Raw genomic sequence first — 22,953 nt, forward strand, 5'->3', positions numbered from 1 at the left:
AAATGGGACACACTGCATATTACAAACCTAGGGCACACAGTGTCAAACCTAAATCACTACAACCTATGTGTCCGACTGTTGCCTCTATAGTAACAGGATCACAAATGTAGCGGAAAAGCCATCTGTCATCAATACACAATATCGTGATATAGATAGACTATCATGGTAACACGGCCTAAAGCGCGATCATTGGTCAGCGAGGAAAAGATTCAGACTCTGTATCCAAAAACAAAGAACAGTTCCTGGTTGGACACAGCTGTGTGCACCACCATGTCTAATGAGCCTGCTAATATCCGTTCTGCCTCCAAAGCCCACTTCACAATGGGCAAGGGCCTCCTTCAGAACACCTTCACTTCCTGTCTTTCAATGTCTGTGTCCCAAAATGGCACCCTATTCCCTATAGTGCACTCAAAAGGTGGTGGACTACGTAGGGACAAATCCCATATCTGGCTTTAGCCTGGATTTGTCTGAGGGGCATTCAAAAAGGTCCAGTGGTTCTCTCCTCTCTTCCCTTTGTTAGATATAGGATGAAGTGGGCCCTAGACAGTGATCCTAGGTCAGTTTTTGCATTTCTCCACTAATTGTTAAGGTTACGATTGGGGGAGGGGAAGCTGATCCTAGCTCTGTACCTAGGGGAAACTTCACCCCGGAGCCTTTGTTAGTCTGTCTCATGGTCGGGTTACTAAAAAGTGGAGAGCCCTGTCTGGGTTGCAGACATAGCCGCAGGTCATATTTCTGACTCACAGACTTCTCCCCCCCCCCCCTTCTTTCTCCGCCCTCCTTCCCTCCATCCAAGGGGTTGAATTATTAATGAGTTGATTTGAATGACAAAGGGGCGTTGAAGTGGGGCAGGATCAAAGGGCATCCGCCTTATGACACATGCCAGTTGTTACCATTATCACCAGCAGCTCTGTGATCTGTGGCCAAGGTGAGAAATGGTAGTGGCGGTGGTGGGTTAGAGATGGGAGGAGGGAACAATATCAACCACTTCAATTAATAAAATGCTTAAAACCCAGACGCCCCAGAGTGAAGGACTCAAACAGTTCCAACAAATCCCTGATTCAAACGGATCACAAACCTGACAGCAGAAAAAAGAAAATTGACAAATATTTTACCCCAATGCACTCTGTCGTCAGTCTCCTCCAAAATGGATTTGATGCAAGGGTTTTCTACTGAAATGGCAGAGGAGATGGGAGGGGATGGGACAGCACTGGGGGAGGGGAGTACTGTCTGTATTAAGGGGCATCTAGTTCCCACTTCACCCCATACTCGGAGCTTGGACTTCAGCGCTCTGGCAAGTGAGGGAGCCATTCTTCAACAAGTGACAGCAGTGCGGTTCAGTTATTGTAGTAAAGGGCCAGCTGGTACGTGGGCCTGTAAACACCTAGGTCAGAGGTCTCAACCTGTGACCTTCCTAGAGTGGCTCTGATCCCTATTGGAGGGAGCAGTGGCACCCAGCACCATTTAACTAGCAGGAGGAAACTGAGAAAGATGTCTGCATGGTCATTATGTCAGAAACAGTCAGCAACAGACAACCATGTTCCAAATAAAAACATACAGAATCCTAGGATAGGTCAGCTAATGATGCCAAATTATAATTCCACAGTTATTGACTGGTGTTTGAGTCTAATTGCAATCCATCTATTGAGCAGCGTGCTCTGTCCTCCTCATCCCTGTTTTAATTGTCCCCTTTGGGCTTTCCCTTATTGGTGGCGACACCTACTGTTGAGATGAGTGAAATGCCTCCCAACGTTGTGCTCTACAGTAGCTGTGCTGCAAAGCCCCATAGATCTTGGGGTTTAATGGTTGACTCCATCCATCAGCCCCATATTAAGATGCAGTGAATGATTACATGAGTTAAACTGTGCATCTCTTTTATGCATAGAATAATTTAAAAATCATCTAAAATGTTATATTATATAACATACATCTGCTCTGGTGTACAGTCAAGAAGCACCAAACAAATCACCTTAAAACAAGCAGAGTCAGAGATAAAACGTTGTCCTTGTTTCTCCAGCAAATGGCACGTGGGCGTCAAAAGATAACAAAGGGATCCAACCGTTCAGGAAGGGGCACGGATGGCTTGTGCGCAGAAGTACCCCTTGCTGGACCCCCGCAGTCTCCCTCACCAATAGGCCAACCAGTATCACCAAACGGCCATGACCCATTCTGTAGCACAGGGGAGAAGGGGGCTAACAGGGGGTAATCGCTTGCTGGGAGCAGTAGTAGTACTACAATGGCCAGTAGAGGGGGCACATACTGCTGCTATATGAGCAGACTCCCCTGTCTAGGAGGGGACTATAATGAGTCTGCTTGAATGAAAAGGACCCCTCCCTCATGCAGTGTGCTATAGGAATATGTGGAAATATACTACACCCAGTTATGAATAATTTATTTCCACACTCTCCTTTTTGCCATTGAAAGGGGATATACATTTTTTATTTTTTTACTTTTAAATTAATTTAAATTGAATCACAGATCGCCTCTTTATTCATTCATTCCTACAATGGGCAGACATACACTATTCTCGTGTGGCCACTAGGGAGAGACACTGAGCACACAGCAGTGTATGTTGAGCATACTGCAGTACAGTTCCATCAAAGCATCGTCATTAGTTCTACTGCTAAATTTCCACTCGAGGTTAATTGAAGTCAGTGGTCATCAATGACATTGTAAAAATCCCAATCTAAACATAGAACATATGCAACAGGCTATATTTGGTGGCTAATTCAATACATTCAATAAAACCGTGGATAAATGATACAATTGTAATGGCTAGAATGACATTGTTTTAATTCTATCATAACCGATTCACAACTACAAAAGTAATCATGCCTTCCAGTATGTAACCATAAACTAACGCGATTCCCGAGATGCCAATAACAAATCGCTGGATACCGACTTTTTATTTTATTTGACATCGCTGCTAAAAGTGGTGGTGCAGCAGTGTAACAAAAGACTTAGCAAAGAAAAGGGAAAATCCATACAGTCTGGCCACAGCCAGTCTCTCAATACACCCGCTTTGTCTACATTCTCCAAGTATTCATTAGAGAGACGCAGGAATGAGAAGAGAGAGAGAAAGGAGAATGAGCGAACGAATGAAAGAGAGAAAGGACTCAGAGAGAGAGAGGGGGGGGGGGGGACATAATAGGTATTCCAGAAAGTGCTGACGCGGTTTCGTTTTACAGTACAATATGGTGTCCATCCTTCATATGTAGACCAATTAGCCACCAAATTTGCCTGTTGCATATGTTCTATGTTTAGATTGGGATTTTTACAATGTCATTGATGACCACTGACTTCAATTAACCTCGTGTATATATATATACACACACACACACACACACACACACAACATTAGAGCACACACTACACACAAACTCCTCCACATTATTGTCACAGTTAGGTTGTGAGGGGGAATGCAATAAAGACGGGATTCCCTCCTGTCGGGCCCATTCTCTTTCTTTCTTCAGTGTGAGAGTTGCAAACAAACCCCTGCTAAAGCTGGTTGAGGGGCTGAGCTCCAGGACAGCAGCTCTCTATAGGATTTTGGGCCCCGCAATCAAAGGATGGACTACAAAAGCACAAGGAGCTGCACCTTTACTAAGGACTCAGGATTAAGGATTAAGGAGGGAAAAAATTCCGGGAAAGATTTCTCTAAGGAACACATTTGAAATAATCAGAGTGGTAGAGACAGGAATTCAAGCGACACAGAAAACATAGTAACAGGATATTACATATATTGAACAAAAATATAAATGCAACAATGTCAATGATTTTACAAAATTACAGTTCATGTAAGGAAATCAGTCAATTGAAATAAATCCATTAGGCCTTAATTTATGGATTTCACATGACAGGGCAGGGTCACAGTCATGTGGGGAGCCAGGCCCAGCCAATCAGAATTTGTTTTTCTCCACAAAAGGGATTTATTACAGACAAACACTTATCAATGCATTTCTTGTGCGTATTTCAGTTCATGAAACATGGGAGCAACACATGTTGCGTTTATATTTTTCTTCAGTATATTAGCATGAAGTAGTCATAGGTTAGCAATAGTATAGTAATAGAATACAGTAGATATTATCGAAATCCATTAGGAAAAAAACTTGATGCCATAAATGCAGATTATGCATAATTCGATGCAGAATAAGCATAAGACAAATACTCTTAACAGGTGGATGACTGCATGCATTGATACCAGTATAAAAGTCCAGCTAATCATCATTCCAGGAGTGGTTTCAGCACCTAACCTGGGCTATTACAGATTCGGGAATAGTTTAGAATAAGACCTTGGGTTGCAGCAGGAGTTGTTTGGGACAAAGCATCTTTATCCAGGGAGCATTTACGGTTGAGCTGCTTGGCAGAAGCCCCCCTCACCGCTCCCCTCGCAATGAAAGGGAGCATTGTGAGAGTGGATGGAGACTCCGTCCACAGCCTCACAATGAGCGGAGTTTCCCTGCACTGCAGCCTTAGGCGGGCGACAACAACCGACACACTGCAGGAAGGCTTCTGGACATTACCCGAGGGCATTTCCTGTTTGCTGTCGCCATAGCAACCACTTGTCCTACCTTTCCTTTACAGGTAGCAACTCAACCTGCAGCCAATGAGAAACTGGGACATGGTGGAAATATTGCAGTCGATTTACTTTAACTGTTACAGTAGATGCTAGTTTAGTGCCAATGTAGACTAGTACAAGCCTTAACATACCAAAACTTGAGTTGGGTGTTGACGAAAAACACATACGGTATCTGCCGGGTATTAAGGCCAAATAAAATGGCCAGTTTTCTGACAAGCTTTGTGTCAACAGTAAGTCCCATAGCGGAGAGACGCAGTAGCTATAGCAGGAAACATAGCTAGCTACTGTGGTTACTAAGGCTATAGTTCAGAAATCCAGTAACCGGGCCTCCCACCCCTCCCCTACAGGACCTCAGAGCCGCCCTGTGCTGTGCTGCTGGGACACCCAATACACTACACTAATCCACAGTGAAACGCAGAATCACAGACAGTCAGCCATCATGAATGTACATGAACCAGCCAGGCGTCTCATCTAAGAAAAATAGCATTGGGACAGAATATGCACTGGCAACCCTCTCCTCTTGGTACAGAAAGCCTCTCCCCGCCCCTCTACTTTAACCTAGTTTGCATACAGCTAATCTAGCCTAGATCCTTCAGCACCACTCTGCCCAGGCAGGATGGAAGAGAGGGCAAACAGAATGAGGCCAGGGCTTGTGTCCCATATAGAACCCTATTCCCATAGGGTGTGGTCAAACGTAGTGCACTATGTAGGGAATAGTGTGCCATTTGGACACAGATCCATGTGCATAAGGAGGACTTTCATCAGACTGTTCCCAGTCCAAGATAGGGAGTCTCAAGAGAAACAACAGCAGTGGAAGTTATACCAAAGCAACTGATTGATTCTAGGATTAAAGTATCTGGGATAATTCCCCATGCCAAAATGGGACATTGGGGGGGAAGTGGGTGAAGTGAACTGGAAACAAAGGGGCAGACAGGACTGGCAGTGGTTCTCCAATCCAGAACGAATGCTGCACGCGCTTGAGACCTAATGATGCTCATTAAATGTTGTATACTGAACAAAAAATAAATGCAACATGAAAAGTGTTGGTCCCATGTTTCATGAGCTGAAATAAATATCCCAGATTTTTTCCATAGGCACAATAAGCTTATTTCTTTCAAACTGTGTGCACAAATGTGTTTAAGTCCCTGTTAGTGAACATTTATCCTTAGCCAAGATAACACATTGCCACAGATGTCTCAAGTTGAGGGAGCGTGCAATTGGCATGCTGACTGCAGGAATGTCCACCAGAGCTGTTGCCAGAGAATTGAATGTTAATTTCTCTACCATAAGCCAACTCGACTCCAACGTCGTTTGAGAGAATTTGACAGTATGTCCAACCGGCCTCACAACCGCAAACTACGTGTAACCACGCCAGCCCAGGACTTCCACATCCGGCTTCACCTGTGGGGTCATCTGAGACCAGCCACCCGGACAGCTGATGAAACTGAGGAGTATATCTATCTGTAATAAAGCCCTTTTGTGGGGAAAAACTCAGTCTAATTGGCTGCGCCCCTGCCCAGTCAAGTGAAATCTATAGATTAGGGCCTAATTCATTTATTTCAATTGGCTGATTTCCTCATGAACTGTAACTCTGTAAAATCATTGAAATTGTTGCATGTTGCGTTTATATTTTTGTTCAGTATAAAACCTAGTGTGTTGTTCAACATGCACTGTCGGAGTCTGACAGTATGGAAAATGACATCAAAAAAAGTAACGGACTGAAACTGCTTCCGTCTGCGCAGGTAGGCCATAGAAAAGTGACGACACCCACCAAACCAAATGACAAAAATCACCCCTACCGCCAACATCAATCCATACAGCTGCTGCTGGCCATATTTGGATGGATTTCATTTGCAACTTGGCTGCACTGCGTGCTGTCTGGATGCACACTCTTTATGGATGCATGGCTCTTGGGGCCATGGTGCTGGTGCAGTATCGAGTGTTTGCATTTAAATGGGTCGGCCTTGGTGAACCCAGACAGGCTGTCTCAGACACACAGTCACCCGAGCCTTTCCTGCGTCACATCACTGCTCCATGTGCCTTCACTACACAGCACGGCCTGCTAGCATTTAAAAGACAGAAGTACATTCAAACATCCAGTTGAACATCTCCAAATAAACACTTATGGTAGGATAGTAGTGATTAAGAACACATATATGTAATATTCTGGCAAAGCTGGGTCTTTGCCATCTGTAATTAGGTTAGATAAACATAGTAATTTTGAACTAAAAGTCAAAATTGCATCTCTTTTTTTGTGTGACTGGTGTTGCTGGTGTATAGCCAGTCTACTGAAACTAGACTACAACTAAATACATACATTTAACTTTATGTCCAACCCTGTCTTCTTTGCCCACAGTCCTGTACCACAGACACAGCCTTCCAAGCCACAGTCTCCTCAGCCACGTCCCAATGCTGGAAGTGATGTAGCCAACTCTATTGTTTGTTGTCAAGACACATACAGCATAGGAGCAAGCTACAGTCTCCCTACTGTATTGTACGACTCGCGCACTATGCTAGCATGTCATTTCTGTACTTTCAAACTTTCAGCATATTTAGCGCTTCCTATCGAGCCCAAGTCTACCAAGCCAATACTGTAGTTCATTTCCTGGGTAACAAAATCTTGGCCCTTCTTTCATACGGCCAGGGCATTCCTTGCCAGCCAAATAAGGAAGTACTCATTGTCCAGATCTCCCTGCAAGTAATCCTAAACACAAAAGCCAAGGACCATTCAATAGGGTTAACTCATATTTGGGAAGAGCAGTACAAATTTGTCAAAGTTTTAACTGAGGGCATAGTTTCAAAGACTTCAAAGACATTGCAGAATTTGAAATGCCTTGAACACAACGACAGAAAGTGGGTCATGATATGACCAATACCGTGCTTTTATTCAGGTACAGTATAAGCCACGCTTTCAAGAAGTTCTGCTGTGAAGCCAAATCATGCCTCATGAGCAAAAAGAAAACTATGGGCCCTCGAACAAAACGTTCATCCTACATCTCTCCCTTGTTGGGGTGATGGGTCATCTATCTACTGGTATGCTAGATTCAAGAGAACAAAGAGGGATGGAGAGAAAGGGAAGAAAGGAGGGTGGGGGGAAGAAAGGAGAGAGGTAGATGTAGAGGGGTTGTATTACTGTTCAGCCATCCTTTAAGTGTCCCTTGTGAAAAAAGGGCAGATATTTTAAATGGTACTTTTTCTTTCCCTGCAGACTTGAATGCAGCAGGGTAGACAATCTGACTCCCTCTCAGGGCTTGAGGTAGAGGCTGACCCTAACTACAGATCTAGGACCAGTTTACCTTACTCACAACCCTGACCTTAACCACTCGGTAGATGTGACCTTCAGGGCTAAGGGTCATGCCTCACCTCTCTAAAATGTTATGTGCCACACCTCTTATGTACATAGACAACAACACTGAAACCAAGCTGACACCATCTTTACGAAGTTAGTGCTTTGTCTTGAGGTAAGTTTTTCTCCCTAACACTTGTAAGCTACATAAGCAGTTGCAACCCGTTTTCCAATGAAAATGTTTCGGCAGAGCCACAGTAACGCCCCACATTGCAAGGTGAAATGCTAACACTGCACGTGGGACAGTGCAGAAGCCACACATTCCAACAGGGTTATAGCATGGAAATCCATTGTTTTTCTTTGTCTGGGTGGAATCTAAGCACAAGGGAGAATGAAATGCTGTGCATATACAGTACCAGTCAAAAGTTTGGAAACACCTATTCATTTAAGGGTATTACTATATTTGTACTATTTTCTTCATTGTAGAATAATAGTGAAGACATCAACACTATGAAATAACACATATGGAATCACGTAGTAAGCAAAAAAGTTTTAAACAAATCAAAATATATTTTATATTTGAGATACTTCAAAGTAGCCACCCTTTGCCTTGATGACAGCTTTGCAACCTTTTGGCATTCTCTCAACCAGCTTCACCTGGAATGCTTTTCCAACAATCTTGAAGGAGTTCCCACATATGCTGAGCACTTGTTGGCTGCTTTCCCTTCTTTTCTGCAGTCCAACTCATCTCAATTGGGTTGAGGTCGGGTGATTGTGGAGGACAGGTCATCTGATGCAGCACTCCATCACTCTCCTTCTTGGTCAAATAGCCCTTACACAGCCTGGAGGTGGGTTGGGTCATTGTCCTATTGAAAAACAAATTATAGTCTCACCCAGCGCAATCCAGACAGGATGGCTTATCGCTGCGAATCCTGTGGTAAAGTGTGCCTTGAATTCTAAATAAATCACAGACAGTGTCACCAGCAAAGCATCCGGCATCATCACACCTCCTCCTCCATGCTTCACGGTGGGACCACACATGCAGAGATCATCCGTTCATCTACTCTGCGTCTCCCAAAGACAAGGCGGTTGAAACCAAAAATCTCAAATCAGACCAAAGGACAGATTTCCACCGATCTAATGTCTATTGCTCGTGTTTCTTGGCCCAAGCAAGTCTCTTCTTATTATTGGTGTCCTTTAGTAGTGGTTTATTTCCTGAAATTCGACCATGAAGGCCTGATTCACACAGTCTCCTCTGAGCAGTTGATGTTGAGATGTGTCTGTTACATGAAATCTGTGAAGCATTTCTTTTGGCTGCAATTTCTGAGGCTGGTAACTCTAATGAACTTATCCTCTGTAGCAGAGGTAACTCTGGGTCTTCCATTCCTGTGGCGGTCCTCATAAGAGCCAGTTTCATTATATCGCTTGATGGTTTTTGTAACTGCACCTGAAGAAACTTAAGGTTCTTGAAATGTTCCACATTGACTGACCTTCATGTCTTAAAGTAATGATGGACTGTCGTTTCTCTTTGCTTATTTGAGCTGTTCTTCCCATAATAAGGACTTAGTCTTTTACCAAATAGGGCTATCAAATCAAATCACATTTTATTTGTCACATGCGCCGAATACAACAGGTGTAGACCTTACCGTGAAATGCTTACTTACAATCCCTTAACCAACAATGCAAATCAAGAAATGGAGTTAATAAAATATTTACTAAATAAACTAAGGTAAACAAAAATCAAATCAAAAAGTAACACAATAAATGTACATAACAATAGGAGGCTATATACAGGGGTACCGGTACTGAGTCAATGTGCGGGGGTACAGGTTAGTCGAAGTCATTTGTAAAATGACTATGCATAGATAATAAACAGCGAGTAGCAGCAGTGTAAAAACAAGGGGGGGGGGGGGGGGGGGGGGTCAATGTAAATAGTCCGGGTGGATTAATTGTTCAGCAATCTTCTGTATACCAACCCTACATTGTCACAACGCAACTGATTTGGCTCAAACACATTAAGGAAAGAAATTCCACAAATTAACTTTTAACAAGGCACACCTGTTAATTGAAATGCATTCCAGATGACTACCTCATGAAGCTGGTTGAGAGAATGCCAAGAGCGTGCAAAGCTGTCACCAAGGCAAAGGGTGGCTACTTTGAAGAATCTCAAATATAAAATATATTTAGATTTGTTTAACACTTTTTTAGTCCCTACATGATTCCATGTGTTATTTCATAGTGTTGATGTCTTCACTATTATTCTACAATGTAGAACATAGCAAAAATAAAGAATAACCCTTGAATGAGTAGGTGTGTCCAAACTTTTGATGGTACTGTATATCACCAAAATGTATTGGATGGAAAACTTCAGTACAACCACAACCATTACTTGTAATAATGCACGAGTTTGGATATTGAATTATAAAGCTGTAAACTGAATCACTCTCTAACTGACTTGATTTGTAGCAAAAGAGGACAAATGATTGTCAAGACAAATGCCACCACTAGCCTACATTCACACAACAAATGTAGTCCACAGTGTTTTGCTGGAAGACCAAGTGAAAGTGCCTTATATCTCACACATACAGGTAACCGCCAAAATAAAGGAAACACCAACATAAAACGTCTTAATAGGGTGTTGGGCCACCACGAGCCAGAACAGCTTCAATGCAGCTTGGCATAGATTCTACAAGTGGAGCTCTATTGGAGGGATGCGACACTATATTTCCACAAGAAATTCCATCATTTGGTGTATTGTTGATGGTGGTGGAAAACGCTGCCTCAGATGCCGCTCCAGAGTCTCCCATAAATGTTCAATTGGGTTGAGATTTGGTGACTGACACGGCCATGGCATATGGTTTACATCGTTTTCATGCTCATCAAACCATTCAGTGACTACTCGTGCCCTGTGGACGCGGGGGGGGGGGGGGGGGGGGGCATTGTAATCTTATGAGGGCATAGCCATGGAAGCCAAAATAATGGGCAAAAATAATGGCATGATGAGATGTTAATTCCTGAATTAACTCAGGAACCACAACTGTGTGGAAGCACCTGCTTTCAATATACTTTGCATCCCTCATTTAGTGAAGTGTTTCCATTATTTGGGCAGTTACCTGTAGCTACTCCTAGCACTATCCTCACAATGAGTATCACCATTACTTGATTAGTATAGAGGCATTAGTGTTTGAGTTTTAAAATAATCTCAACACATTGCACAGATAATCAAATACCCCTACATACTGTAGATATATATATATATATATATATATATATATAGATATATATATATATATATATATACAATTGTGACAGAGTTGTCATAATGTTTCAGCAAATGTACATTACACCAGGGGTGTTGGTAGACACAATGTAAGTAAGTTGATTTATGTCACTCTAACTGCCCTGAATGCCTCTCATGATCCTACAGCTATTGTATGCAGTAATCATGTGCCTATGAACCAGATTTATACTGTCAGGACTGAGCCGGTGTGCTCTAGGAGGAAGTCCACTGTGTGCAGCTCACCTTGCACTAACATAAATAACATGAGCATATCTACTTCTGCTAAGCTTCCCAGTAAAGCAATAAAATCAAGTAAGCATCCCAAAAGAAAAGTGCTCAAAATAGCCCATGTAAACATATGTAGCTTAAGAAACAAGGTTCATGAAATTAATAATTTGCTAGTAACAGATGAATTCATTTCTGATTATCTCGGAAACTCACTCAGATAATACATTTGAAGATACAGCGATAGCAATACAAGGTTATAACATTTACAGAAAATAAAGAAATGCCAAATGTGGAAGTGTTGCTAATTATATTCAGAACCACATTCCTGTGAAGATTAGAGAGGATCTCATGCTAAATACTATGAAAGTAATATGGCTACAGGTTAATTTGCCTCACCTAAAGTCCATTCTGGTGGGAAGCTGCTATAGATCACCTAGTGCTAACATCTGGATACCATGTGAAATGCTTGATAATGTATGTGATATCAACAGAGAGGTATATTTTCTGGGTGATTTAAATATTGACTGGCTGTCATCAAGCTTCCCACTCAAGTAAAAGCTTCAAACTGTAACCAGTGCCTGCAACCTGGTTCAGGTTATCAGTCAATTAACCAGGGTAGTTACAAACAGCACAGGAATGAAATCATCAACATATATTGATCACATCTTTACTAATGCAGCAGAAATTAGCTTGAAATCAGTATCCAGATCCATCAGATGTAGTGATCACAATATAGTAGCCATATCTAGGAAAACCAAAGTTCCAAAAGCTGGGCCTAATATAGTGTATAAGGAGGTCGTACAATACGTTTTGTAGTGATTCCTATATTGCTGATGTAAAGAATATTTGTTGGTCCGTGGTGTGTAATGAGGAGCAAACAGACATTGCACTTGACACATTTGTGAAATTGTTTATTCCAGTTACTAATAAGCATGCACCTAATAAGAAAATGACTGTAAAAACTGTTAAATCCCTGTGGATTGATAAATAATTGGAAAATTGTATGGTTGAGAGGGATGAAGCAAAATGCATGGCAAATAAGTCTGGCTGCACAAACGATTGGCAAACGTATTGCAAGTTGAGAAATCATGTGACTAATGTGACTAAATTGAATAAAAATAATAAGAAACTACACTATGAAACAAAGATAAATTACATAAAGAATAATAGTAAAAAGCTTTGGAGCACCTTAAATTACATTTTGGGGAAAAAGGCAAACTCAGCTCCATCATTCATTGAATCAGATGGCTCATTCATCACAAATCCAACTGATATTGACAAACTACTTTAATTATTTTGTAATTGGCAAGATAAGTAAACTTAAGCATGACATGCCAGCAACAAACGCTGACACTACACATTAAAGTACAGTGCCTTGCAAAAGTATTCATCCCTTTGGCGTTTTTCCTATTTTGTTGCATTACAACCTGTAATTGAAATTATGTAATCATGTAACGGACATACAGAAAATAGTCCAAATTGGTGAAGTGAAATGAAAAAAATGTCTTGTTTCAACAAATTCAAAAAAAATAAAAAAACGGAAAAGTGGTGCGTGCATATGTACAGTGCCTTGCGAAAGTATTCGGCCCCCTTGAACTTTGCGACCTTTTGCCACATTTCAGGCTTCAAACATAAACATATAAAACTGTATTTTTTTGTGAAGAATCAACAACAAGTGGGACACAATCATGAAGTGGAACGACATTTATTGGATATTTCAAACTTTTTTAACAAATCAAAAACTGAAAAATTGGGCCTGCAAAATTATTCAGCCCCTTTACTTTCAGTGCAGCAAACTCTCCAGAAGTTCAGTGAGGATCTCTGAATGATCCAATGTTGACCTAAATGACTAATGATGATAAATACAATCCACCTGTGTGTAATCAAGTCTCCGTATAAATGCACCTGCACTGTGATAGTCTCAGAGGTCCGTTAAAAGCGCAGAGAGCATCATGAAGAACAAGGAACACACCAGGCAGGTCCGAGATACTGTTGTGAAGAAGTTTAAAGCCGGATTTGGATACAAAAAGATTTCCCAAGCTTTAAACATCCCAAGGAGCACTGTGCAAGCGATAATATTGAAATGGAAGGAGTATCAGACCACTGCAAATCTACCAAGACCTGGCCGTCCCTCTAAACTTTCAGCTCATACAAGGAGAAGACTGATCAGAGATGCAGCCAAGAGGCCCATGATCACTCTGGATGAACTGCAGAGATCTACAGCTGAGGTGGGAGACTCTGTCCATAGGACAACAATCAGCCGTATATTGCACAAATCTGGCCTTTATGGAAGAGTGGCAAGAAGAAAGCCATTTCTTAAAGATATCCATAAAAAGTGTTGTTTAAAGTTTGCCACAAGCCACCTGGGAGACACACCAAACATGTGGAAGAAGGTCTGGTCAGATGAAACCAAAATTGAACTTTTTGGCAACAATGCAAAACGTTATGTTTGGCATAAAAGCAACACAGCTCATCACCCTGAACACACCATCCCCACTGTCAAACATGGTGGTGGCAGCATCATGGTTTGGGCCTGCTTTTCTTCAGCAGGGACAGTGAAGATGGTTAAAATTGATGGGAAGATGGATGGAGCCAAATACAGGACCATTCTGGAAGAAAACCTGATGGAGTCTGCAAAAGACCTGAGACTGGGACGGAGATTTGTCTTCCAACAAGACAATGATCCAAAACATAAAGCAAAATCTACAATGGAATGGTTCAAAAATAAACATATCCAGGTATTAGAATGGCCAAGTCAAAGTCCAGACCTGAATCCAATCGAGAATCTGTGGAAAGAACTGAAAACTGCTGTTCACAAATGCTCTCCATCCAACCTCACTGAGCTCGAGCTGTTTTGCAAGGAGGAATGGGAAAAAAATTCAGTCTCTCGATGTGCAAAACTGATAGAGACATACCCCAAGCGACTTACAGCTGTAATCGCAGCAAAAGGTGGCGCTACAAAGTATTAACTTAAGAGGGCTGAATCATTTTGCACGCCCAATTTTTCAGTTTTTGATTTGTTAAAAAAGTTTGAAATATCCAATAAATGTCGTTCCACTTCATGATTGTGTCCCACTTGTTGTTGATTCTTCACAAAAAAATACAGTTTTATATATTTATGTTTGAAGCCTGAAATGTGGCAAAAGGTCGCAAAGTTCAAGGGGGCCGAATACTTTCGCAAGGCACTGTATTCACCCCCTTTGCTATGAAGCCCCTAAATAAGATCTGGTGCAACCAATTACCTTCAGAAGTCACATAGTTAGATAGATAAAGTCCAGCTGTGTGTAATCTGAGTGTCACATAATCGCAGTATACATACACCTGTTCTGAAAGGCCCCAGAGTCTGCAACACCACTAAGCAAGGGGCACCACTAAGCAAGCGGCATCATGAAGACCAAGGAGCTCCACAAACAGGTTAGGGACAAAGTTGTGGAGAAGTACAGATCAGGGATGGGTTATAAAAAAATATCAGAAACTTTGAACATCCCATGGAGCACCATTAAATACATTATTTTAAAAAATGGAAAGAATTTGGCACCGTAACAAACCTGCTAAGAGAGGGCCGCCCACCAAAACTCACGGACCAGGCAAGGAGGGCATTAATCAGAGGCAACAAAGAGACCAAGGATAACCCTGAAGGAGCTGCAAAGCTCCACAGCAGAGATTGGAGTATCTGTCCATAGGACCACTTTAAGCCGTACACGCCACAGAGCTGGGCTTTACGGAAGAGTGGCCAGAAAAAAAGCCTTTGCTTAAAGAAAAAATAAGCAAACACATTTGGTGTTCGCCAAAAGACATGTGGGAGACTCCCCAAACATATGGAAGAAGGTACTCTGGTCAGATGAGACTAAAATGTAGCTTTTTGACCATCAGGGAAAAGGCTATGTCTGGCGCAAACCAAACACCTCTCATCACCGCGAGAACAGTGAAGCATGGTGGTGACAGCATCATGCTGTGGGGATGTTTTCATTCGGCAGGGACTGGGAAACTGATCAGAATTGAAGGAATGATGGATGGAGCTAAATACAGGGACATTCTTGAGGGAAACCTATTTCAGTCTTCCATAGATTTGAGACTGGGACGGAGGTTCACCTTCCAGCAGGACAATGACCTTAAGCATACTGCTAAAGCAACACTCGAGTGGTTTAAGGGCAAACATCTAAATGTCTTGGAATGGCCTAGTCAAAGCCCAAACCTCAATCTAATTGAGAATCTGTGGAATACACTTAAAGATGGCTGTACACCAGCAGAACCCATCCAACTTGAAGGAGCTGGAGCAGTTTTGCCTTGAAGAATGTCAAAACTCCCAGTGGCTAGATGTGCCAAGCTTATAGAGACATGCCCCAACAGACTTGCAGCTGTAATTGCTGCAAAAGGTGGCTCTACAAAGTAATGACTTTGGGGGGGGGGGGGGGGGGGTGAATAGTTATGCATGCTCAAGTTCTGTTTTTATGTCTTATTTCGCTATAAAACATATTTTGCATCTTCAAAGTGGTAGGCATGTTGTGTAAATCAAATGATACAAACCCCCCAAAAATCTATTTTAATTCCAGATTGTAAGGCAAAAAAATAGGAAAAATGCCAAGGGGGGTGAATACTTTCGCAAGCCACTGTATGTCTGACCAAATTATGAAAGACAAGCATTGTAATTTTGAATTCCGTAAAGTGACAACTTGGATGGACAATTGCTGAGGATAATAGCGGACGATATTGCCACTCCTATTTGCCATATTTTCAATTTAAGCCTTCTAGAAAGTGTTCATCCTCAGGCTTGGAGAGAAGCAAATGTCGTTCTGATTCCTAAGAATAGTAAAGCTCCCTTTACTGCCTCAAATAGCCTGCCAATCAGCCTGTTACCAACCCTAACTAAACTTTTGGAAAAAATTGTGTTTGACCATACACAATGGTATTTTACAGTAAACACATTGAAATCAAACGTTCAGCATGCTTATAGGGAAGGACATTCAACAAGCACAGCACTTACACAAATGACTGATGGTTGGCTGAGAGAAATTGATGATAAAAAGATTCTGTGGACTGTTTTGTAAGACTTCAGTGCGGCTTTTGACATTATCGATCAAAGTCTGCTGCTGGAAAAACGTATGTGTTATGGCTTTACACCCCCTGCTATATTGTGGATAAAGAGTTACCTATCTAACAGAATACAGAGGGTGTTTTTTAATGGAAGCCTCTCCAACATAATCCAGGAAGAATCAGGAAATCCCCAGGGCAGCTGTCTAGGCCCATTACTTTTTTCAATCTTTACTAATGACATGCCACTGGCTTTGAGTAAAGCCATTGTGTCTATGTATGCGGATGACTCAACACTATACATGTCAGCTACTACAGGGACTAAAATGACTGCAACTCTAAAAGCATTGTATTTGGGACAAATCATTCACTCAACCTCAACTAAATATTGTATGAAATAATGGGGAAATTGAGCATGTTGAGATGACTAAACTGCTTGGCGTAACCCTGGATTGTAAACTGTCAGTGTCAAAACATATTGACGGGGAAAAGTCTGTCCATAATAAAGCGCTGCTGTACTTTCTTAACAGCACTATTAACAAAGCAGGTCCTACAGGCCCTAGTTTTGTCGCACCTGGACTACTGTTCAGTCGTGTGGTCAGGTGCCACAAAAAGGGACTTAGGAAAATTGCAATTGGCTCAGTAGCTAAGACGGGGAGAAGTCTGTCCATAATAAAGCGCTGCTCTACTTTCTTAACAGCACTATTAACAAAGCAGGTCCTACAGGCTCTAGTTTTGTCGCACCTGGATTACTGTTCAGTTGTGTGGTCAGGTGCCACAAAAAGGGACTTAGGAAAATTGCAATTGGCTCAGAACAGGGAAGCACGGCTGGCCCTGGGATGTACATAGGGAGCTAATATTAATAATGTGCAAGTCAATCTCTCCTGGCTCAAAGTGGAAGAGCGATTGACTTCATCACTACTTGTATTTGAGAAGTATTGACATGTTCAATTCACCGAGCTGTCTTTTTGAACTACTGGCGCACAGCTCGGACAACCAGGCATACCCCACAAGACATGCCAGCAGAGGTCTCTTCACAGTCCCCAAGTCCAGAACAGACTATGGTACTACATAGAGCCATGACTACATGGAACTCTACTCCACATCAGGTAACTGTTGCAAGCAGTAAAATTAGACCTAAAAAAAAAGAGATAAAAATATGCCTTATGGAACAGCGGGGACTATGGAGCAACACAAACATAGGCACAGACACATGCATACACACACGATAAGCACTATACACACACGTACAAAATAGATTTTGTACTGTAGATATGTGGCAGTGGTGGAGTAGGGGCCTGAGGGCACACAGTGTGTTGTGAAATCTATGAATACATTTTTATGTTTTTAAAATTGTATAAACTGCCTTAATTTTGCTGGACCCCAGATCTATAATAAATCATAATAATAGAGAGGAGTTTGAGTCTCTGTTCCAAACCTTCTCATAAGACTCACTGCATCCATGCAGAAGGCTTCTGAAGCCAGAATGCTATAGTGCATTCCACACGTCACTGTCTCTGCAAACACCACTGAGCCACAGGCAAGGGAAAGTCTTGCATAGAGGCCTAACGAACTACCACCCCCTCACATCACTATCACTAAACCAACACAATCCTAACAGGATTAAGAGGCCAACCTGCAAATATAAAATATAGGTTGTATCGTGTTCTAGTATATTGGCTTATGTTGTTTCAAAAATATAAAGTTATTTTTTGGGGCCTACCACTACAGCTGAGAAATACTGTATACCACCAACCATAAAGAACTGGATCATAAACTTGAGATAATTCCCAGAGCAGTGGGTTCAATTACTTACTGACCCATAGTGGTCCCACTTTATATTAAGTTCCCAAAAACCACAGGCATTTTAGGTACAGTGAAATAACAATTGTTACACAGTACGTATGACTTAAAACGGTCATATGTTTGTGGTATACATAATCCCAAGCATTTGTAAATGGAGATAACTGAATATTCTAATATAAAACACTAACTACATAGTGAGGGGATGTGAAAACACAACTCATTTTGGTTTGTTTACAAATCAAATGAATATTAAAAAGTGTAATAGTTGTGTATTGTATAATTACACAACCTACGAACATGGCAGTAAGTAGTCTACAACCTTGGTTTTACACTGTAATTATAATGTACCATTTATGTAGCTACAATGTAAATAGGTTTTAGGACACTGGATGTAACGTGGGAATTGTATTCATACAACACAACAAATAAAGGCCATGTCAATTTCGTCTAACCTATTTTGTAGCCATAGGGCATAGGTAGAAGAGAGCAGTGGAGTGAGAGTCATTTCACACTTTTGTTGTTCTACATGCGGCAAACAGAGAAGGGGAGTGAGTGCTGTCTGTCGGTCTACTCTCTGGTCCGATACAGTGTGCATCTATCTCCCTTATTGCTGCTTTAAGTGTCTATTTCTTAGACCAGTCAAGGTTAACAAGCCAGCCGTGTCTGCAACGGCTGAAAACGGGGCGGGGTGTAGGTTCAGGGGAGGGGTGAGGTGAGGTGCAGGCTACAACTATTGTATAGCCTTGTATAATTAAGTATGGGATGCACTGATGCAAACAGTTTACATGCGGTAGGATTGTCAATCTCCACGTTTAAATAAAAATACATAGATCGCAATTTTCAAGGAATAAACAAAGAAATCAAAGGGTAGCTTCAACAATTCCTCAAAAGATTTTCAGATACACAAACTAGACCCAGTCGAGAAACTCCCGTGCGCACTAATCCGGCTGGCAATGCGCCTTCTGATTCCGTGGGCTGGGGAGCGCAGAATGGAGCTCTATAATGGTGGAAAACATTTTTCTCTCACTATGCAGGGGTGAAGCACTGAGCACATACTATAAAAGAAAACCAATGCCAAGACAATATAAAACCGTGTGCTGCGGGCACAACTCTTACCTTTCTCTCCATTTCTCAGATCCAGTCCGAGCACTCAAGGCAAACTGTAATGTTTCTAAAGATCTGTCCGATGTTCACTCGTGAACTTGCTCACGGCTTCCAGTAGCGACTCTCGTTCACTCTCTTATTAGGTAGACTGGTACATCGGCGACTGTAGACACAGGGGACGCAGTCTCGGGGATGGAGCCGGGTCTGGTGATTCTTAGTTCGGTTCAAGAAGCGCAGGCGCGGGCTCTGCTGGAGACGGGATACAATAAAAAATTGGACTAGCAGGGGAGTGTCATCAAATTACCAATTCTACCGTTGAAATACACTGTCTGCCCACCAATATTTCACAAGGGATGTAAAACCGTTAGGGAATAGTCTTCTATATGGTCCATGGTTGGGTTGCAACCTGGTCTCATACCGTTTCATATTATTCTGTACGTATTGCTGAAAGACTCCATTTAGTATATGTTACATAAGACAGATGCTTACTTAAGCAAAAACTAAAGTAGGGTGGTTGCTCGGAGTAGATGATTGCTAACGCGAACGTCTACCAACCTAAAGGTTGCGAGCTCAAATCTCATCATGGACAACTTTAGCATTTCAGCAACTTTCCAACTACTTACTACCTGTTAGCTACTTTGCATGTTAGCTAACCCTCCCCCTTTAACCTAATTCATAAACTTAATTTCTACCCTAGCTAACGTTAGCCACCTAGCTAGAATTCCTAACATATACTTTTGCAAAATCGTAACATACATTGTGCAATTTCGTAGCATAATGTACGTTTTGCAAACACATAAAATATTGTATATTTGCAACATAATGCAAATGGTAATTCATTATAGATCATAGAAAATGGGTGATGGCATCCACAATTTAATACACACAATACAAAACATATACTAATGGACTATATTGAATTTACATACAGAATAATACAAAATGCTCTGAGACCAGGTTGATGAAAAAGGCACAAAGGATAAGGATATGCCTGCAGCCGTTTTTTGAAAGATGCAGGGCTGTTTAAATCCTGCCCCTTCAATCACCTGGGCATCATTATGTAATAGTTCATATACTGGTAGTTAAATGCAGTCCAGTTGATGTCCAAAAGTACCAACACATAATATACTTTAAAGACAGTATCCTAAGATTATAGCATATAATAAACCTTCAATCTCAAAATACCTCAATGTAGTAGTATATTGTATAGTATCTGTAACAATGTTAGAGCAAGTAAAGTATCAACAAACCCATTGAAAAATTGCTTTATTGAAATAAGGTGTATGGTACGTCCCCTCGTAGAATACAACATACTGGTAGTCCTGCATTGAGAACAAGTGAAAATTGCTACCTATAAAAACACAATCAATTATTATTTTCAAAGTCTGGAGTACGCATTTGCGGGAAGAAAGCACTAATGCCACCGAACAATGTTCATGGCACCGTTTCAAACGTAACACTTTTTATATGGTTACAAATCCCAAATACTTATGTAGTGACACGTGTTGGCCTTCAAGAGAAAAATAACCTAAATGAGAGAGGGGAAATAGCATCACAGATTTCCAAAAATCGTCGGACCGCAGACGCATTCTTAGTTTAGTATGATTGTTACATCATGCAGCTTGCTTCTTTTGTGCCTTCATTAATCCTGGACATCGAAGTAGTCAATCACCGGCTCTTCTTTGACTGCCTTGGACCAGCTGCTCACACTGTCAGCCCTGATGTCAAAAACAATAAACACAGTTAACTAGCTAGTTACAAGTCATTGGGACATTATGAGAGGACACAAACTAAGAACCATTTGTGTGTGTTTGTGGCGTGACTATATGGGACGTTTTGTGAGTGCAAAGACCCAGGCTTACTTGCTGCTATGTTTGATATGGGCAATGGGTGGAGGAGCCCTCGGGACCCCAGTGTCTCTCTCCATCAGGGAGGTCAGGGTTGAGTTAGGACAGGCAGACTTCCCCCTGCACACAGCAAGAAGCACAAAGACGTAGCACATCCTCAGAATGACTTCACATCTTTGTCAGTTGTTCACAATACACGTCTATTCATACAAAATATAACCAGCTGATACAGTTGCACAGACAGTAATACGTAGTCTTTTTCAAGTTATAACAGAAATGTGTCTACTTTGAGATAGTCAGAGTGTAACTTGCCTCACTAAAGAAACGTTTCCCTGTTGAGGTGTTTACCTGATGGCGGTGATGACTACGTTGCGTTTGGGCTCGCTGTCGTAGCTCACACTCTCCACGTTGTAGGCCTCGGCCAGCTCGTGGACTAGCTTCCTGTGCTCCCGGTTCATTGGGGGGAAGCAGTGGCTCCTTTTGGACTGTTTACCCTGCAAACGGGTTCCACACAGTCACTCAGACTTCATGTTTCCACTATGAAAGATTGTTCCGAGTTACCCATTTAAGGTTTAAATAAAAACATTTGCATTTCCACTCAGTTCATGACATTTTGTCCTAAACATTGCAAGCTAACGGAGCCATTTCACTTGACGTTACTCCGACTAAATTAGTATTTTTCAAATGTTTTCAGAACCAGAAGGGATAACTGACGACAAATAGAATCCATTGCGGACATTATCAATACCCATCATAATAACCAAGGACATTCAAATGTGTTTCAAGCCTTTCTAGCACTCAAACTAAGTGGACCAGAAGCTTTTAGCCAAATTCAGTCTCAATGCAAATTGAACGTCCTCTAGTAAGCTGGAAGTGGTTTAGGGAAACGCAGTCATGTATAGGAAAATGCTGGCCCTGCATTAAGTGTTCCAATCTTGCCCCATTACATCTAATTGCTCAAAGGTAATGCTCTTAATACCTTGTTCTCTGTTAAAGAGGTGGGTGACATTTCACTTGGGAAATAGGCGTCTTTATTCCTATACCTGTGCTTCTCGAAGGTCAAATCAATTCTTATTTGTCACATGCACCAAATGCAACAGTTGTAGCAACCATGAAATTCAGTTCTAAGAAAGAGTTAAACAAATATTTACAAAATTAACTAAAAGTTAAAAAATTAACACAAAATAACAATAACGAGGCTATATACAGGGGGGTACCGGTACAGAGTCAATGTGTAGGGGTACATGTTAGTCGAGGTAATATGTACATGTAGGTAGGGGTAAAGTGACTATGTTTAGATAATAAACAGCAAGTAGCAGCATTTTAAAAATAAAAAATAAAAAGGGGGGGGGAGTGGGTCAATGCATATAGTCCATGTAGCCATTTGATTAATTGTTCAGCAGTTTTATTGCTTGGGGGTAGAAGCAGTTAAAGAGCCTTTTGGACCTAGCCTTGGCTCTCCGGTACTGCTTGCCGTGCGGTAGCAGAGAGAACAGTCTATGACTTGGGTGGCCGGAGTTTCTGACAATTTTTTGGGCATTCCTCTGACACCACCTAGTATATAGGTCCTGGATGGCAGGAAACTTGGCCTTCTGTGTGAAAATCACCCTATTCCCTATTTAGTGCACTACTTTTAACCAGGCCACATAGGGTTCTGGTCAAATGTAGTGCACTATTATTGGAAATAGGGTCCCAAATCATGTCTATTGGTCCCTTACCTTGCTGGTCAGCTCAACCAGATTCTTGATCTCCTCTTCTATCTCGCTGACAAACTTAAAATCTTTTCTAAAAT

The 22,953-nt window shown here is 41.7% G+C and overlaps 2 protein-coding genes across 4 annotated transcripts in view; both read right to left on the reverse strand.

Moving 5' to 3' along the window:
- LOC110489911 (SWI/SNF-related matrix-associated actin-dependent regulator of chromatin subfamily D member 3) overlaps window positions 1-19,809 on the reverse strand; it is a 50,865-nt gene extending 31,056 nt beyond the window's left edge. The window contains exon 1 of one of the 2 annotated variants that reach the window (XM_090199787.1): window positions 19,327-19,809. In XM_090199787.1, coding sequence (XP_090055913.1) covers window positions 19,327-19,338 — 12 coding nt within the window. In that variant the 5' untranslated portion in view covers window positions 19,339-19,809. The remainder of the gene's footprint in view (window positions 1-19,326) is intronic. The other variant, XM_090199786.1, reaches the window with a different exon arrangement.
- Window positions 19,810-20,563: 754 nt separating this feature from the next.
- The window catches only part of nfx1 (nuclear transcription factor, X-box binding 1), a 28,578-nt gene continuing 26,188 nt past the window's right edge, over window positions 20,564-22,953 (reverse strand). For both annotated transcript variants that reach the window (XR_016486632.1, XM_036944197.2), the window contains exons 22-25: window positions 22,880-22,946; window positions 21,510-21,655; window positions 21,177-21,281; window positions 20,564-21,032 (exon numbers count right to left, since the gene is read on the reverse strand). Coding sequence is in view for 1 of the 2 variants with exons in the window: in XM_036944197.2 (XP_036800092.2) it covers window positions 20,957-21,032; window positions 21,177-21,281; window positions 21,510-21,655; window positions 22,880-22,946 (394 nt within the window). In the remaining variant the exon portion in view is untranslated. The remainder of the gene's footprint in view (window positions 21,033-21,176; window positions 21,282-21,509; window positions 21,656-22,879; window positions 22,947-22,953) is intronic.

The sequence above is a fragment of the Oncorhynchus mykiss genome, chromosome 15 (assembly GCF_057628025.1).
Source record: "Oncorhynchus mykiss isolate SJ-2025 chromosome 15, ASM5762802v1, whole genome shotgun sequence".
NCBI lineage: Eukaryota > Metazoa > Chordata > Actinopteri > Salmoniformes > Salmonidae > Oncorhynchus > Oncorhynchus mykiss.